Source organism: Corvus brachyrhynchos, unplaced genomic scaffold, assembly GCF_000691975.1.
Source record: "Corvus brachyrhynchos isolate BGI_N302 unplaced genomic scaffold, ASM69197v1 scaffold97, whole genome shotgun sequence".
NCBI classification, from domain to species: Eukaryota; Metazoa; Chordata; class Aves; order Passeriformes; family Corvidae; genus Corvus; species Corvus brachyrhynchos.
Window position 1 is genome coordinate 6,441,774 of NW_008239758.1, and position 19,052 is coordinate 6,460,825.

The 19,052-nt window shown below is 43.7% G+C and overlaps 1 protein-coding gene across 6 annotated transcripts in view; it reads right to left on the minus strand.

Annotated features, from left to right (window-relative positions):
* The window catches only part of AKAP13 (A-kinase anchoring protein 13), a 184,149-nt gene that overhangs the window by 6,441 nt on the left and 158,656 nt on the right, over window positions 1-19,052 (minus strand). For all 6 annotated transcript variants that reach the window (XM_017742616.1, XM_017742619.1, XM_017742618.1 and 3 more), the window contains 17 exons: window positions 17,739-17,910; window positions 14,514-14,581; window positions 13,977-14,043; window positions 12,648-12,780; window positions 11,592-11,704; window positions 10,899-11,045; window positions 10,052-10,302; window positions 9,299-9,424; window positions 9,077-9,194; window positions 8,335-8,583; window positions 6,078-6,154; window positions 4,555-4,736; window positions 4,392-4,474; window positions 3,875-4,054; window positions 2,995-3,159; window positions 848-918; window positions 304-348 (listed from right to left, as the gene is read on the minus strand). In XM_017742616.1, coding sequence (XP_017598105.1) covers window positions 304-348; window positions 848-918; window positions 2,995-3,159; window positions 3,875-4,054; window positions 4,392-4,474; window positions 4,555-4,736; window positions 6,078-6,154; window positions 8,335-8,583; window positions 9,077-9,194; window positions 9,299-9,424; window positions 10,052-10,302; window positions 10,899-11,045; window positions 11,592-11,704; window positions 12,648-12,780; window positions 13,977-14,043; window positions 14,514-14,581; window positions 17,739-17,910 — 2,247 coding nt within the window. The remainder of the gene's footprint in view (window positions 1-303; window positions 349-847; window positions 919-2,994; window positions 3,160-3,874; window positions 4,055-4,391; window positions 4,475-4,554; window positions 4,737-6,077; window positions 6,155-8,334; window positions 8,584-9,076; window positions 9,195-9,298; window positions 9,425-10,051; window positions 10,303-10,898; window positions 11,046-11,591; window positions 11,705-12,647; window positions 12,781-13,976; window positions 14,044-14,513; window positions 14,582-17,738; window positions 17,911-19,052) is intronic.

The window sequence follows — 19,052 nt, forward strand, 5'->3', positions numbered from 1 at the left end:
AACTCTCTCTGTCTGCAGATGCACAATAAATACAGCCTTGTGCATCCTGGTGGTAATTAACCCTTGCTGCCTATAATCAGCACGTATCATCTTGCTGGCAAGCAGATGACAATCAGTGAATTCCCCATCTAAACATCCAAGGTTAAACAAACAGATGACACAGTGGGTTCAGCTTAATGTATTTAAAAGTCTTGATGTGCTTCAGCAAATTAAATGTGTTTTCTTCTACATTATCACCTATTGAGACAAATTCTCTAGCCACTTAAATGAAGGGAACAGCTGAGCAATGGAATCAATTCTTACCTCGTTATTCCTTTTCAGCATGAACATCAAATTAGCATTTCCACCCTATGACAAGATCACAAATTTAATATGAGGACAATGAAAAATCCCAGTAAATGTCTTCTGAAGCTGAACTAATGACATATCCATTAAACACTCCCCTCCACCTTCCATTTTGGGAGAATTCATGCATTTTTTTAGGCTCCTTAGAATCATATACAATGAAGTGTTAATTAAGTATTATTTTGCAGTTATGTGATGCATTGATCCCCAGAAAGAAAAGATGCAAGGTTGTAGCTGACCTCATCATTTCAATAACAATGCATAATGAAACATATGCTTTGGCTGACGCACAGACAGATGGCAGCTAACCTGTGCCACTAAGGAGCACAACTGATTCGCAGTGGTTTTCAAGAAGGTGGTTTTGGCCGCATATTTCACGTCTTATTTTTAACTTATTAGGATGTATCTAATTGTCAAGAAATTTTCAGGCATTTTTCAAAGCTAGAACTATCACTCCTGGAATCTGAATTCAGTGGTAGCAGATGCACAAACTAAGCTGTACCTTCTTTAAAATGCTGTCTGACTCTGTTCTCCGAAGGTCCTGAGCATCGTCGCCTTCATCTTTCGCTCCACCTAAAGGAAGAAGCCAGCATTGACATTAGTTATTCAACATTTTAAGGCAGAGACGAACTTGCTAAAGTCTGAGAAATTTAATACAGGAAACTCACCATGTTCCACAAAAGCGGACACAGAGCTCTTGACATTTTAACTAAAAGCATTTGAGCCCTAAATATACGGAACACGTCAGCACTACCAGAAAAAGTGGATGTGAATTTAGATTAGGATTGACTTTGGTTTCAGAGAATGTGCTGATAAATTCGGCACACTGCTATTAACTGGTGCTCTGTCTAGCCCCTGCACTGCTGTCTGCTACCACAGAATACTTGCTGAGAAGACATGAGGCAGCATAAGAGCAGATGGAGGACGATAAGAGAATCATATCAAGGTATATTATTGCAGGTATAGTTTCAATGCCTCTCTTGTGCAAGTTAATTTACATCTGGGTCAGATACCGCTGTGCAACACCCTGTGTAATTCTATGCTAACAATTTATCATTAACCTTAGCTATCAGATACCTGGATCTTCAAAGGGACACTGGGCTTCTCTTTCTAACTTGCCCCCGGATGGCTCATATCAGTGCTCCCGAGCAGGACTGAACTGACCTGTGAGGACAGGAGGGCTCTGACCCTCCCCCTGTGCTGCCCTTCTGCTCAAAAGGAGTCACACAGACCTTCCATCCTCGAGCTCTTGCCAAGACTCTTGTACTCCCCTTGCCAGCGGAGATGCAGTCCATGGGGAAAACCCACACTGGCAGTGGCAACCTTCCTTCTCCCACTCTTAAAGACAAACAACTTTACATACACCTGATTCTGTAGCAGCATGAAGGACATCTGGTGCAAAGGCCCTCTCCTCCCCCCACCCCTGAGGCTGGCTCTGCTATTAGAGGCTGATCCTCCAGTCCTCCTAACAGACCTGCTCTCCTGCGCCACGTCCTGGGACCTTCCACCCCTCTGCAGGAGGAAACTCCTCCCTTCTGCTTTGCTGGAGGGGAGAATGAAGGGGTGTCAGGTTATAAGCCTTGCCCAAGGTTTCACAGGTTGTGAACAGAAGAACTGAAGATGAATGCCAGGTTTCATACCTCCTGGGCAGAACAAATAGGCCCTGCATTCTTATCCCAGAATCTCCCAAGACCCTAAAACTACTGAATTAGAATCTAATTCATAAGAGGCTATTTCTACAGAAAACTTAGATCTGGGCAACAGCCTGAGGTCGTCCCATTCATCATTGCAACAGAGAGAGGCACAACCCTCCACAAACCCCTCCAGTGTGAGTATATTTGTCATCATGATGACAAGGCCTGTGGAGGGCTTTGCAGCTCTCCAACAGAGCTGGGAAAGCCTCTACATAGTTCTCATGTCTGACTGTCTGGAGCTAACACTGCTCCTTTAATGCAGGAGGTCAGACGAGGTCCAATGATCCCAGTGCTGAGACAGACACTAGCACAGCAAAACTGGTTGTATTGGGAGTGTGAGCAAGACCACAGAGAAAGGAATTTGAGGACAAGGAAGTTTCTGATGACTAGAGCAAAGAAAGAGGGCATTGGGAAGCAGCCAACTATGCAGCTGAAATGAGTAGTCACGCATTTCTTTGGGAGAGACCTAATTGCAGGAATAATACATGCAGATGTAGGTGCAACACAAATGCATAGAGAGCAGAGACAGGGGAGAAGGTGTTTGATTCAGCAATATCCACATCCATTTGTAAATGCAACAGCATCAGGCTCCTGCTGAGAAGAAAAGTGTAGAACAAAGAACAGAGCTGTAGATTTTACAATAATAACATGAAGAAAGTAATTTATTGAGAAGCCAAATGCTTTTATGTGGCATGTAAGTAAAATAGCAAGTATAACTTAGAGCACAGAGAGGAGTGCAGAGTTCAGATGTTTAACCCTCATGTGGCCACAGGTTCTCAGCTACCATCACTCCACCTGTACACAGGTTTTTTTCCTAATCTGTGATTTAATCTATCAACTGTTGTTGGAGAGGAGTTGTGAAACCCAAACCACCAGCTGAAGTCCTTCTGAAGCAAGAGGATATGATGACATGTATTATTAACAAATTCTGATGTGCACACACAGAACTACTCACCCTTGGAGGCGTTCATCTGATGACTGTCAAATCCTCCAAAAGTTTCTGCCCTTCTAGGGAGTGAGATGGGGCCAACTCCTCCCTCCTGATCCATGGCAGTGCTGCTGACCTGCTGTCCAAGAGCAGTGCCCAGGCTCCTGTTCACCAGGTCTTGCAGCAGTTCAACTGAGAAAAAGCAATGATGTCTCTGTCAAAGCCCACTGCAGGTTTCTGAGCTATTTTCATCCCTGCCTGAACTCGGGTTAGAAATTCTTTGCTGTACAAAGAATCTAGGTTTCTGTGACAATGATATGAACAGTACACACTGCCCCTGCAAAAACTCTGTCTGTCTCACCACTAAATCCAACTCTTGGAGCTCTGCACAAGCTTACACCTCCCTCTCTTCCTCCAGGCAACCCCAATGTGCTCTGGCAATGGCATTTAATAGTTTTTAACCTCTCCAAAGATCATACTGGAAAGTTGCCTGAGTTTCCACCTACCCTTGCCTTTGTCAACAGAACTGCTTGTCCCTTGCAGGCACCACAAGCGCCTGCTGGAACCCAAGCCCCACCCTCACATCTTGCTGAGATTGAAGCACAGCAAAAGCCTGGATGGTCCAAATTTCAGACAAGGATAAATCCCATGCTGCTCCTGACCCCAAAGCAGGTTCAATGCATGGTTTTCTTTGTGCTGACTTTTCTGCCCTCTTTCGACACCCCCCAATATCTGGCTCCTTTCCTGATCCTCATGACCTGTCCCTGAGACAATACCAGGAATAGCAGTTTCTCCTTATCTTGTTATTCTGACAAAGAGAAGATGTCCCCTGCAGAACTGGTGCTTGAGAACTGAAGTTGAAGGGTCTGTTGGTTAATGTAATTTATGTGTCACCTGACTGGCTCACCTTCATTTATTGCAGTTTTCATGATGGCCTCTCCTTTTGGAGCCTCTTCTGTGTTGGCTCTGAAGAGCAGCCTGGAGCCTGGCATCTCCTCCTGCACAGAACTGTCTGCCATGTCCCGGAAGATCTTCGTCTTCTCCTCCAGCAAGATCAGGATCTGTTTATCCTTCTGCTGAAGTTGTTCTGTGGGGGTGAATGGAAAATAGGGATGAAGACAGAAAATAAAAGCTTTGGCAAGGAAACTTGAGCGATTCCTGAGATATTGGCCCCATCTAGTGGAGCCTGACAATATGTGCTGGGTTTGGCAGCACGACAGTGCCCTGGGCAATCCGGCACAGCAGCGGCACCCAGCAGGCTCAGAAAATAAATAATGCAAGGAAGGTGAGCTGCAAACCAGGACTACGGTTATTTGCTGGATGCAGGATTGAAAAAAGTCACTGTTCGATCATGAAACCCAACCCAAACACTCCCTTACATTTTTCCACATCCGTTCCCCAGCTCTGTTCCAGGAAGATTTTACCTTTCAGTCCTCTCACTTTCGCATCAGACAATTTCTTTTCAAACTCAGACTCACAAGGGACTCCTTCATCTTCATCTCTATCCCTGGACAGGAGACACGGCTCAATTACTACAGGAACACACCCAGTGCACCCCTGCCTCACAAGAACAGCTGGGTGTCTTACATGGTGTTCATGGTGTCCTGAATGATCTGTATCCAGCCATTACGCTCTTCTTTGGAGCTGGCATGGACTTCCACCATTTCGGGATCTTTTCCACCCATGCTGATCAGGAACAAACCCTTCTCTTCATGAGCCACTTCTCGTACAATCAACTTCTTCAGAGAGATCACAGTGGATTTCTGGTCCTTCAGATGGAATGAAATGGGTGAGAAGGGTGACCGACGCTAGCTCCCAGATTCAAACTAGCATTGAAAAGGTCCCCAATAAACCACAGTGCTACATCTCTCAGGTTGTAAACATTTTCTGAACCTACTGGCTAACTAAAAAAACCCAAATAATTTCAATGGGGTCAAACAAAAGGGAAGGCTCTGCTTTCCTCCAACACCTCTGTAGGAAAAGCAATTTCACCTCACTCCCTTTCAAGAAAGAATTCATTTCAAATTGACTTTGTGGCTTTGTAAACTGTACCATATTTTGCTCTGAACCCATTTCCTGCTGCCCACACTCTCCCTGTCATTAATATCACAGCTCCTTGCACTTGGTGCAGCTTGCTAGCCTGCTTCACACTCAGTATCTTCACCATCTCTCTCCAGGATAGAGTAACACCTTGTTTTCAAATCCCACAAAACCTCTGCTGTTCTCAGAAGCTCACAGCTGACTCCTATGTGAGAACTCATGTGCGAGATGATGTTCACTATGTGCTATGGTCTCTGTGCCATCAGCCTGCTGGGTTACAACGTCCCCAGGCTGCTCTGTCATCTGCACACGAGTCAGCCCCTTTGTGCATTGTACCACATGCTACAGCTGCGGTGATCTGGTTCACTAGCAGGACTTGTATGCAAATCAGCTTCCCCTGTGCAGGGCACTGAGCCCATGCAGAGGGTTGTTGGAACTGGAATAACAAATTATCAGCTTTCAAAATGCTCAAAGAGAGGAAAGGTCACAAGGTTTAGCCAGTCTAGACCATGCCTGGAAGGTACAGCCCAGCAGACTCCAGGTTTTCTTTAGCAGGTCAGTGTGCCCAGCTGTTTTCAGGCACCTACCCTCAAACCTAATGTTTTTGCTCCTGCACATTACAAATGTATTTCTCTAACATTTCTTTTCAAGCTGTTCTGTTGCATTTACTGCCCTGGCATTTCACCTCACTGTTCCCCCCCAGCAGCTCCCAACATATTCAGACATTTCCTTCTGCTGAGGTTTACTTTTACAATGCTTGCATTATGCCCTCGCCCCCTCCCACCTCAGTCACTGCTCCAGTGTGCACAAATTGCAGTGCACAAGTGTTTCGAGTGACAGGCAGGTTTTCAAGGCCAATTATCAGCTGTGCCAAGGAGCTGCAGGAAGGGGAGGTGGGGCATGAAGACATGTTTTCCCATCAGAAAGAACGGAGTCTGCTCAGCAAACAAAAATGTTCCGAGCAAGAAAATTAAGTTGTTTAGCAGACAATGGCTGGCTTTGCTGCACAGCACAACATCACGGGTCTCTTATAGAGAAAAAGCAAGAAGGAAAGAAGGTTGAAGCCTTACCAGTGAGGCAAAGACGTACTTCTGGTCTTTCTCCTGAAGGAACACGAGCGTGTCAGAGAGGAGAACAGCCTGGACTTCTGCAAAAGAAGAAGCACACCAGTGGAGTATAACCACACAACCCACCCCAGAACAGATGTAATTCTTGTAGTAACACCAGTGTTGGGGAGCAGCAGGGCTGGTTCTGCAAATCCTGGAAGCAGGATCAACCTCCAGTTAGCAGGAGGAGCAAGGGCAGTTCCTGGAGGTGCCAGGTCAGGTTAGCTCTGAACCAGCTTTGCATTAAGCAGGACACATCAGCTCCAGGGCATGCTGCAAGATTTGTTCTCATCCATCAGAGCAGGGGTGCTCCTCTCCAGCCACATGCTCGCTACCAGTTAAGACATGGGTGTAACAGTGAAAGCCAGAGACATTTATTCAATAGAAGCTCTGTTTTCTCAAACAATCAATATTTTTGCCCTCAAGCAAAATATCTGCACAGGAAGTTTTGGGTTTTATGGTTCTCTTGATGAGTGGCTTGCAGGGTGTAAATTATCGTGCAATAACAACATTTGTCAGCTACAGTTTCTTTCCCAGGAAATACTGACTTCAGGAGCCACCAGTAATTCTGCTCTCAGACAAACACAGCTCCAAGGGGAGCCTGCGTGAGACACAGGACCTGGCTTTCTTTCACAGGAGAAGGAAACACAACCTCAAGCCAACAGAAGATTTTAAATCAGTCTTTTCCCAGAGTACATGTAGAGCCTTCCAAGTCTCCTAATAACATATCATAAAGTTGCACAGCAACTACCAAGTGTAATGCCCCACCCAGACCCCTCGGTACAAAGAGGTTTTGTGTAATATACTTGGGAAATCTTGTGACAGAAAGGAAGTAAACCAAAAACTTAAACCATCCCATGGGTAAATCCTTCCAGTCTGTTTTGGGAAGACAGAATCCATTCCAGATAAAAGAACCACTAAACTTTAAGCAAAGCTGTAAAATGAAATCCAGGCTCGGGGAGGTTTGAAAAGGTGGCATTTGACTCCCTTTTCTCTGTTCCATGCACTTTGTGAGAGGGGAAATACTAAAACGCTTTAAACGAAAGTTTATCCCATAATTTTCAGTGCTCCATTTCAAATACCACAAAATAACCTGAATATGTGAACTGTCTACTCTGTCCCTGGGTCTCCAGCCTGCCTGCAGGGCCTACCCTCACTGGGAGTTTGCACTACAGACATGTTTGCGCATTTCTATGACTAAGAAAGGCAAATGGAGCCTGTGCTTATCACGATTTCACAACAGTACCAGAACTTGCTTCATCCACCATCTAAAGGCAGTAGTAGTCTCGGGTGCCTAGAAATCATCTGTAAACTTCCTGCTTCAAAAACCTCAAAATAAATCATACCCCATTTGGAATTCCATGTTATCACCACCTCCCTGCACAGCACGGCATCAGGCTCCCAGGCCACATTCATGCCCACAGACCGTAATTTAATCAGCTAATGCTGCAGGGAGGAGGGGAAGCCCAGCCTTCCTGCCAAGCCTGAGGCACAGCCCTGTCTGCTCTTACTGCTACTGTGGTCCCAGCTGAAGGATTCCTTGGGAGATTTAGTGTTTAATTCAGTGGAGAACTTCAGTGCACAGCACCTCAAAAAAACTTCTTCCACCTGATAACAAACCAAAAGCAACTCAAGGAAACACTGACCCAATACGAGGCAGCTGCAGGGACACCAGAGCCTCTCCTGAACAGTTTGTGTCAACAGCTCTAAAGGTTCAAGAGCAACAAATGCCTCGGACATCTCCCTGGATCCCAGTGAAACTGGGATGGCACTGCTGCAGCCCTGCTGCAGCCCTTGGGGTGAAGGAAGGGCCTGGGAAGCTGAGGCTGGGTTCCAGATTTAGCCAGAACAATTCCTGGAACTGTGGCACAGGCACGGAGATCTGACTCTGTGCTCTTGGCAACTGCAGCCCCATCGTGTCCTCCTGGCCCAGAGCATCCCACAGCAACTCTGCTCCTTGGCTGACACACTGAAGTGTCACTGCCACCAGAGCCTTTAGCAGGCACACAGCGACCAGGAGGAAAAGCAGCGATCTATTGCCCCAGAACCCACACAAGGAATTGGAAATGCAATGGGGAGCAGGGGTACAGCAAGGGAAAGCGGTCACAATCTGTCAAAGCAGAAGAATAAATAAAGGGTGGAGGCACCAATCTGAGGACTAATCCTGCACCTAGAGAGGGTGAGCTGCTTCCTTCCATAGCAGAAGGCAGGACAGTCTTACCTTTTAACCGGCCAGCTGCGTTCTTTAGTGAAACAGGCCCATCTCGGATGAGTTTCCGATGCCTCAAATCCTCTCTTGCAAACATCTGGCCACTCTTCATCCTCATGATGGACTTGCTGTCCGTCCGGTTGTAAATCTCCCCAAGACGCATTTTCTTTTCATAATTGCTGACTTTGCTATTGACTGCAGCAATCACATCTTTAATGAGGTTTAATGACTGAGTCAAGTCTTCATGCTCCACTTCATTTTCTTTAAAAAAGAAACAGAAACATCTTGATTTGACTTTGTGCAGTCTGGCTTCCCAATTTTACTTCCTTCCTTCCTCTTCTCCCAAGTTCCCACATTATAACTTTTTAATACTTAAATGAGACATTTTTCCCCATTAAAGAGTTTCATAAGAGCTTTTACATATACATGGTTGAGGCTGGGGAATATTCCAATATACTTTGTATATGAGACAGTATAGATCAAATGCACAAATTAGCCACATATTTTAGCCATTAGCAAAAAAAGCAAACCCGGAGACTTTGGAGCCTAGGCATGTTGCTCCATAATTAGCTAAATCAAGGTACCTAAACAACTAATCCTAAATGGAGGTATGGAACTGAGTGATCTCGTTGCAGTGGTGTGAGACAACAATGGCTCGATTAGCTGGTAATAAAATCTGCTTCAGCTGTAAAGGATCCAAAAAATTCACACTGGACAAAAAACACGTGCTTAGAATAGAGGAACTGGTTCCTACCTTTGGTGTACTGCAGTATCCTTTGTAAAAGGACCGGGTACTTTGTGATTCTCTGTGTTACCAGCAAGATACATTCAGGGATCCCAAGACGCCTCACCAGGGAGCTGCTCATTTTTTTCTAAGGAACAAAGATGAAAATTTCAGTTCTGCAGCAAAACACTCCCCAGAGTGCAGAAAGGACATGCTTTTTCCATCGGCTACGTCTGTTCTGCCAGGTCCTACCTTGACAAATGCCTGAAAGCGCTTGTCCTTTGAGTAGAGATCTTTGAAGTAATTGACAGCCTCGTTGTGATGCCCGCAGAATTTGCCGTACGTTTTCTTCATTCGCTCAGCGTTCTCCCCAGAAAACTGCAAGGAATGGGACACACAGCTCCAACCTGCACTGAGCTCCTGGGGTGACATCCCAGCAGTGCCTGCCAGGCTCTCAGAAGAACTTGATCAAATCAAATTAGTCCAAAGCATCCTCAACCATGCAAGCAGATGTCTAGAAAGTAAAGAGCTGATTTTGGGACTTCACTGAGCTCACACCTACAGCAAAATTTGGGATTCCACTCACAGGGCTTAAAAGCCAACCACAAAAAAATTCAAGACAGACAAAAAGAAGACAGAAGCTGTGGATAAAGAAAAATAAAATGACCCACCCCGAGTTAAACACCAGGTCAGTAATGCAGCCAAGAAACACACTCGGCATATTTTGCTGTGAGATCCTGCCTATGCTCCAGGCTGTGGTCAAACTGTTTTGTGCCTGTCACTGAATGCTTCTCTTTCCCAGAAAATGAACTAAATTCATTTTCAACAGTGGACCTTCCTCTGAAAGAGCAAAAAGTGCTTCAAAAAGCAGAGGTGGAGATTTTTATGTGTGAAGAGTAAAGGTGCCATCAGCTGTGTTTATCTGACAGGCACAAACAGGAGGGAAGGAAAAGCATCTGGCTTTCAGCTGTGCTCTCAGAACTGCAAACATTTTCCAGCACTTACTTGATTCACTAGGATGTCACCTATCCGCCTGATAACAAAGTTCTTTTCACTTTTGTCTGCCAGTGACTCCTTCTTCCTTTCCAGAATCCGCTGGAAAAACTGACTGTGGATGTGCAGCAAGTTTTCCAGGCAGGGAAAGATTTTGTCCACAACCTGCTGATCGTACTGCAGCTCCTTTAACATGGCTGCGCTGTACACGTCGTTCATGATCTTCAGGGTGCGGACGTGGTGCATTTCTGTCTGCATTAGCTCTGGATAGGATGAGGACAAGAGTTCATTAGTTACAGCACAAGGAAAAGCTGCCATTAGAAAGCTTTTCCAATAACTGGGTTTCTCTAAGTGGCTCCAGAAAATTTCATGTCAGGAATTGTAACATCAGTCAAGAGCTTCATGAGTGAGAGAAACAGGGGGGAAGAGGAGTCTCACAACAGAGAGCTTTGAATGTTGCTGCTGAGGTCTCAACCTTCAGCCCTGGTATCCTCTCCTTCCTAACACCTCACTGCCAGCCTCCACATACCCCACTTTTGCCATACAGGATGGCTCCTGAAGCCCTCAGGAAAAGACTTCCTATCTAGCTCCTTGTGCTGCAACCCAATCTGAAAGTCATCAGCAGATAAATGAGGAGAGGCAATTTCTGGGTTTTTTTGATGGCTTCTGGATATGTGAAATGCAGAAAGACAGCTCTCACATAATGCATTATGTTTCTAGGAACTCCAGGAATGAGAGTTTGGCTTTTGAGGAGACCAAAGCAATGTTCCTATTCACCTGCCTAAAGCTTCCCAAATCCATGTGAGAACATTAAGGAGCTGTCTACAGTGAGTGTAAAGTGAAGGTGCAGATGTCTCACCATAAATCACATCTTGCCGTTTGACAACATCTTTGTATTGCTGCTGTAGGAACTTGCTGTCCACTACTTGGCTCCAGGACTCTGCTTCCAGCTGCTTGGAATCTAATTCCAGGTCTCCCATGAGCTGTCCTTCATTCATGTCTGCACCTTCACAAAGCAATGTAAGTGCCATTAACTTGTCCCATTTGAGATTCCTGTCTAATTGTTTAGGTTTAGGCTTTGTCAGTCCCACCACAGACATCACACACATTCTCCTTTGAGAACACAAATGATCATATACCACATAAAGACTAGTTATGAAAAACACTTTTAAAGGTTATTTCCTAGTTTCCTGTTCACCATTTTCACACAGACCAAATTCCAGCTCAGATAATGTATTCTTAATCTGCAATGCAACGACATTGCAGTTAAATAAAAAACCACAACAGAAGAGGAAATGTTTGTCCCTGAGCTAAATTCCAAGTAACTCAACTGTAACTAAAACCTTCTAAATGTTTTTCTGTAATTCAACAAGCTAAAGAGATTACTATGTGGGGCTTTGTTTTAGTTTATCATAATAATATTCTAAGATTAAAATAAATGCACTTTAATTGTTCATTATAAAGGAAGACACTTGCTGAAAATGGATTTTCTGTTTCTGGAAAGCAGCACTGAGACCTTCCTTTTCCTATAAATGCCATGGAGATCTCTTACCTTCATCAACCAGTGACTCCATGGATTCATTAACCCGGCTGATTTTATGTAAAGAGTCTGTTGACTGCGACAGGAATTTCCAAGTGTGTATTAAGCTGTCATCGTTCCCAACTCTGCAGAAAAACAGAACACAGAACATCGTTTATGACAAAAACCCAGCCAAATGTACTTTCAGATAAGCAGAATAAATGCATTTTAAATATGAATTGAAAAACAAAGCCAGCACTGCACGATTACGTACAGAAATGTGCTTTTATGAGTTGTTTACTAACTACCCACTGGAGCTTGAGAAGCTGTAAGTGCTACAGTTCTGAGTGACGGTGCTTTCCATAAAGAACCACTCCTGAGGTTTTATAGTTTGGATAACTTCATTCCAGTCACGTCCCATCCTCACTGCCCTTGGAGCAAACAGTGCAAAAAAATGCAACACCAAAGGCTATACAAGAGTCCTTATCACTAGCTCTGAGAAAGATCAGAAAAATGGACTGAAATTAAATTCCCCATGAATAGCCAGGACATCCAAAGTGCCCAGAATATGCCAGGCCCTGCAACTGCTTCACATGTAGAACTGCTCAACATGCAGCTACAGTAGGGACCATAAATTAGATTTTCTTCTAAGTTTTTTTGTAATGAATTATGTATAATGCAGTCTAAAAACAGGAAGTGTGCAGCTCTGTGCCTTCACCCTCTTCTTATGGACACAAAAATTAATACTGTACCTGTGCTGCAAATGTGTGCTCAGTATCCAGCCCGAGGCAAGGGAATTTCTTCCTGGAGCCCAAAGCATCCCTGTGAAGTGGCCTTGAATATACCAGGCCATCTCAGCTGTGCCTCTGAACTCCTGCCACGACTAAACTAACCCAAACAATCTGATTGTGCAGAAGACAACTGATGGTATCATACAGAACACGCATATTTCTGGTTTGTGATCCCTTTCACACCTTTAACACAAGTTGCAGCACGTGAATTTATTTTTAGTGAGATCTCTATTTCTTTATGTTGGCAGTGTCAGATAACACACACACACAGAGTCAGGTGTGGTGGGAGGAACCTCACCCTGCAATGTTCTGTATGGAGACACTTTTGGAGAGTGCTGTGGGCTGCTGTGATCTCCTGTTGAAGGTGGAGGTGACGGTGCTTTCGTCGGGAGCGAGGATCGCGGAGCGCGGGCGCTCCTTCGGCTGCGAGCCTGGAATGGAAGGGTGGGAGAACAGTCAGCCCATGCAAACACCTTAACCACTGTGAACTGGGATGATGATGACTTAAAAGGATCCAGACTCTAAAATCCACTGCCTTTTCTTTCTAGAATCACCCCAGGGGATGTCAGCAGATAGGAATAGACATAGGAAGGGAAGACCATCGACCCCTGTGCAGAACTCACTGCACTATGCTTGAAATACCCAGGTGGGATCTGCAACTCCAGAAACACACATGGGAAACTGAATTTAACTTTTTTGATAATTAATAACGTGTCACAATCCACCCTGTTGCATTTTTATTTCCCTGGGCCCATAGTCATATAAATCTCGCTGCTTCGGGTCAAACTTTTTGAGATGGGTTTCTCTTATCAGTATGTACCACAGAGAAATGATAATCCTGATTTCACTATACCCTCACATACCTTTAACTAATCTGTTCATTTAATTCCAGATTTTTCCTTCTTCAGGTGCATTTCTGCTTTCTGGAGCAACACCTCTGAACTTCACGATAAATACCACAGTGAGTACAACTGTATCACATAGTGTGGTTCCATACAGAGATCTCCAAGCTATCACTTATCAAAGCTTACCACTTAAGCTTATCAAATCATGGCCCTGTAAAACCAGCTTGGGCTATTTCACACCTCTTCTTCACCCTTGGTTACACTGGGTCACTCTGCAGTGCAGTGTATATCTCAGCAAAGTCAGGAACAGCTTGTCAGTATTCCTCCTATTCAGAATTAAACTTTCTAGTTTGCCTGCCTCAAAGCCCAAGACTATTTAATTAAGACAAAAATAATTGTATTTTGAATCCTCTGCACTTAATACTCATAGCTGGATTCTTTCCCGTGTCAGACACCCCTGGACATAGGGTGCATCTTCCAGATTTTGTGGCTTTAACAGCTATAGCCATTCAGCAAGCTAAAAGAGACAAGTAATTTTTCTAAATTTGAGATGATTTTACATTTGCTTAAAGTGACATGGACACTGCAGAAGAGGATGAACTCTGCACAACTTCAGTACAACTTCTGAAATCTCAAATATTGCTCAGCATGCACAGAGGATGCTCTCATCCCTGCTTTAATAAAAGCTTATTCTCCATAATATCCAATATCAGTTGTCAGAACAGTTAAGAACAGCAGATACAGACTACAACTCAAAGCAGAGGGAAAGGAACTTGTCTTACTTTTGTTTCTCATGGTTACTGTGGGTAACGAAGAGGTATCGTGTGCCTGGAGCATCCCTCTCTGTGGCTGAAAGAAAAATGAAATTCACTTTAATTTCTTCCTCCCTTCTCCCAGAAGATTGTGCCATACAACTAAAACAAAAAAAAGCTAATTTTTTGTCTGAATCTGCTCAGTGTATGTGTATTTTTAAATATATTTTTTATTTTCCCTGAATGAAATGGGCAAAATAACAGATGGAGAAATGTGCAGCAAATATGAAAATGTGAAAGTGATGACAATACTGAAGTGAACTGAAATCATAATTGCACAAACATTACTTAGCTTGGACAAGCAGGTTCCTTGCATTTGGGGTAAGCACAAATTCTGTGTGTTCCTCATATAAACAGTACATGTAACAGTTTTCATTATGTGAAAGCTTCAGCACAGGGGCTGAAGTTCTTTACAACAAGCTGGAAACTTTGTGCCATATGGTAGAAAGTGTTTTATATCTGCATAAACTTTTTTGTTTGCTCAGTAGAGTAGATGAAATCCCATACCTTCATTTTGACCTTTGCGCAAGAAGCAAAACTCTCCTTACAGCCTTTGTGAACAATTGCATTACAGTCTGTCAAAAAAATCCCAAAAAACAATGAATTAAACAAAACCCCACAGAAAACAGGTCCGTTTTTGCTGTTTGTAATCTGAACTGTTCACTTTCACAGCTGAGAATTGTAACTTTCAGGCATCATTGTGGTTTACACAAGTAGCTACCAATTCTGAGAGAGAGGCCGCTTTCCAGGATAATTAGCCCTTTGTTTGTTAATAACATGGAATTTAACAGGAAATGCTGTTTAAAAATCAATGCAAGGTTGAGTTGCCAGGCGTCTTAAATTAAAGAATAAAAGGAAAAAAAACTGATGGCATGATTCCTCTGAAAGTAAGGTGGAAAGCAGAAGCAGGACACAGAAACAGAAACCAATTGTAGGGCCAATATTTCTCTGAAAAGACAAATACTGTTCTCATGAAGACAAGGACTGTGAGATCTAAAAGATAGAAGAGGACAGGGAAATTCATTTACATGAACTCAGACATCATGGGTAAGATCTACAGCACAGAACCCAAGTGCTGCTGTACTACAGGGTTACCAGAAAAGGCAGCAGGAGCAGCATCTGTCAGGGACCATGCCTGTGAGGTTGGGACTTCCTGCTGGAAACTGGATTGAAATTCTGGTCCAAAACCACGACATTCACCAATGCGAAGAACACCATGCTTTAACAGCACCCTTTACTGCATATTTGCCAGAGCAAAAGCTGGGTGGTTTGGGTTTTTCTGGTTGTTTTTTTTGTTTTTTTAATACCCTGAGTCTGCCCGTGATCTCTGCCAGCAGATTTCTGGGAAAGAAAGTTTTCAAAAATGATTCAAACTGCTTGTTTTTTCATAAGAATTGAGAACTGGGTTTGAGGCTTTAACTCTTTTGGCAGATGAAAGACCACAGCTCAAGAGGAGATTCAGTAGCTTAGAGAAAAATACTTCCCCTCATTCATGACAACACTAACACAGATAATGAACTGTATTTCACATGTATGCTACACTGTAAGTGTGAAGTTCTGAATTATTTCTTGTAGCACAAAGAAAGGAAAAAAATCTATGTCCAGAATGACAAAATATGCTCACATTTCTAGAATATCTTACATTTGGGACAACCCAATAAAAGCCAGTAATTCTGGTATTTTGACAGAGATAAGGGTAAGGCCACAGGGTGCTGCTTTTCTGGCAATGTCTCACCATTTCCTGTGCAAGAGAAGACAGAACAAAGCAACCTGAAAGCTCTTGCAAAAACCCACAAGCACTATATTTTTCCAACCAAACAAGGAAGAGAAACAGAACCTGCTCCTGGTGCATGAAGAGAGGCAGTGAGACAATTCAGAATAATGAAATTCACACTCAAGTTTGAAAGCCTGAAGGCAGCTCTTTAGTGTGTACCATTTGGCAAAAAATTTGGATTTTTTATATTATAAAAAATCTGGTTGCAGGGACTTTATTCTTTCAATTCAACTCTTCAGCAAGTAGGAAGTTCCTCTAACTCCTCTGTGTCACTAGCATTAATAACTAAAACCCTCTACACCTTATTTTCTGCATCACTGATCATAAAAAAATTAAAAACCACAAGGCAGAAAGCTACTAAAAATTAGGCTTTTTTGCTCATCCATTTGTTTCAGAGCATGCTCAATCTTTCAGCATTGAGCAGATATTTCAGGAACCTGGGGGGCATCACTGAAAAGCTGAGACATTGATTTAAAATGATCCAGTGCTTTAAAAGGCATCAAGAAAAAGTCATCTATAGGCGAGACAGAGCAGTGGTGGTAGCACCAGCCTACAACAGCACAGGAGTATCAGAGCTTCTGCTGCTGGTTATCCATCATTTCCAAAAGATGATGACCTGAGGAGGATTTTAAGATGCAAAGGGAGAAAGAACCACTCTCAGATGTGCACTCTCAACCTAGGCCCTCACCAAACTTTTTTTTATGACATTAATTTTCTGGCCAATACAGAAAACTTACAAAAATTTTCCATTGTACCTTGAAAGTAAGGAAGGAACTTGTGTGCCAAAACATATGACACTGTTGGGTTACTTTAACTCATTAGCATACAGAGCATTAAACTGGGATCTATTTGATGTTCTACGTGGCTTCAGAAGCTGTTAAAAAAGTCAAGTGGGGAAAGGGAGAGGATGCATTTGAGAGCTTGTAATTGTTGATGGTTTACATTTCCCATCAGGCTGACACAGAGCATGTCTCAGACAAACAGCTCTACTGAAATCTCTTCCAGGAAACTCAGAGGTGCCATTCGGGATTCAGCTGGCTGCTCCTTCCCCTGCTCACATCTACCAGAAGGAACGGAAGGCTCCAGCCTGGGAGCAGTTCCTGCAGTTGCTTTGACTCATTTCTAAGCTAGTGGAGTAAAAAATTACTGATAGTGAGGAGAGGAGAGCCTTTCCCAGTGAGCTGCAGTGGGAAAAAGACGTTTTTGTCTGCATATTCTATAGCTTTGGGTTGCTGCATGAACCAAGCAGCGTTCTGGTCTCGACCACACAAACACCGCTGACCTCATCGAGCTACAGGCATGAGAAACCATCTGATAAAAAAGGAGAAAAAAATCCCCAATCTGCCAGAAACCCTCAGTGAGGGTTCCCATCCTGCCTGCTCTGTGCTGCACGTCCTTCACACACTCACAGGTAGTTGTCATTTGACCTGTGATGCAATTTCTTGTACAAAGGGAGCAGAGGGTCAGTATTTCCTTTCTGCACCATGTGGTTCCCACTGTGGGTGCACCAAAGCAGTGTTTCAGAGAACTAAAGCAATACACCACAGATGGGTGGGACTTTTTTCTTTCCCCACTGGAAATAAAAGCCATGATTCAAGCCAGCTGTCCCTGTCTTCTGTCCATCTTAGCAAAGCACCTCAGCTCCAAGCCACTACATGCAGCTGAAATAACCAAAGTCCTCCTGACCAATAGAGCCCAACAAGGGGTAGAAAACCCCACAGCCTGCTGTGATGGCTGAGCTCAAGCTTAGGAAAGAGGTTTCAGGACACCTCCATGCATCCACAACTCATTTCAGTCCAGTTTCCACAAGGCAACACGCCGCTCCATGAATCACTGTCTCCAAAGTCTCCCTCCCACCTGACATCCTCAAGCAAAAGGAAAATAAAGTGTAAGGTTTGCATTTTCCATGCCAGATTCAATGAAAAATAAAAGGAAGGGAGGGAACCCCCCCGACTTACTTGCACAGTAGTACGAATCCTTATTGAAAGGCTTCATACAGTGGTAACAGGTTGCTTGGGCTACAACAGAGGTTGCAGTGAAGAGATGTCCATTTAACAGCTTCTTATCTTTTTCCTTCTCCTTGGAATCTTTGTCCTTCTCTTTTGTCTTCTCTTTATCTTTCTCCTTTTCCTGCCGAGACAAAATGACCAAAAGCCTCGTCACCTCGCAGAGGTCTCTTCCCTAGTTACAGATTGCTCAGTGTTTGCCTTTGGCACGGTGAGGACATCGATCGAGGTGCACCTGAACAATGGCCATGTGTCTGCACAGCTCTCCGTTAAAAATGCCACTCACAGCCCCTGTAGAATTGGATTTACATACTATCGACTCACACAGCTGTCTCACCACTGCAGATGAAACTGAGTCTGTTCTGAAGGCACCTACTTCCTTCTACCTTTGTTTTATAGTTGCTTGGTTTAACGACTTTACCTCTTTTCTTTCTCTTGGCTCTTACCATTTTAAATAAATTGTGTTAAATACAAATACCACACGCAGTGTGTATCAGAATTTCAACACAGTTATTTTTTAAGGCCAAACCATAAGGCTTGTGATTCACAGCTGCATTTTTAATGGAGAACACAAGCTCTTCCTCAGAGCCTGTATAGTCTCACTGCCAGAGTATTTCCACCTCTGTTTTCCTTCCAACCAGAGACTTTTTCAACAGTTACATGCAACCCCAAGTAACTATGTGAAGCTTTTTGGCAAAATGGATCTTTTATATACTCTCAATATATGGCACCACAGAAAGGCTGAGGAACAACAGCAACACCATAAAAGACCTTCTCATCTTCCACAAGCCACAAGTCAACCTCTGGGCTACTCAGCTTTGGAAAGATGACAAGCACAGACAGTTTCTGCAACTTTTAGGAGCGTTTTTGCTTATTTTTCTATGGCTCCCTTAGACAGAAAATACTAAATACAAAGACTTTGAAACATTTTTCCCCGCACCCTTTCATGGATTTGGAATTCTTCCAAACAATTTTTAAAGGAAACGCCACAGAAAACCTCTGAATTTGAATTACAGTGACTCCTTGTCTTTCCAAGTACCAACCCACAACATGTTTACCATATTAATCAGCTCCAGGTCTGCACTTTTACCTACTGCTGCAGATTTCCTGGCATCTGAAAGAGAAGCTTAACCAGAAACTGGTAAAGGCTTCTGTCAGCTTATCTTTGCATTTTGTTATTTATATGCCATGTGCCCTTTGCCTAATATTATCATAGGCTGAGTATCAGGGAGCTGCAGGGCTGCCCATGTGAGCAACTGCCATGGA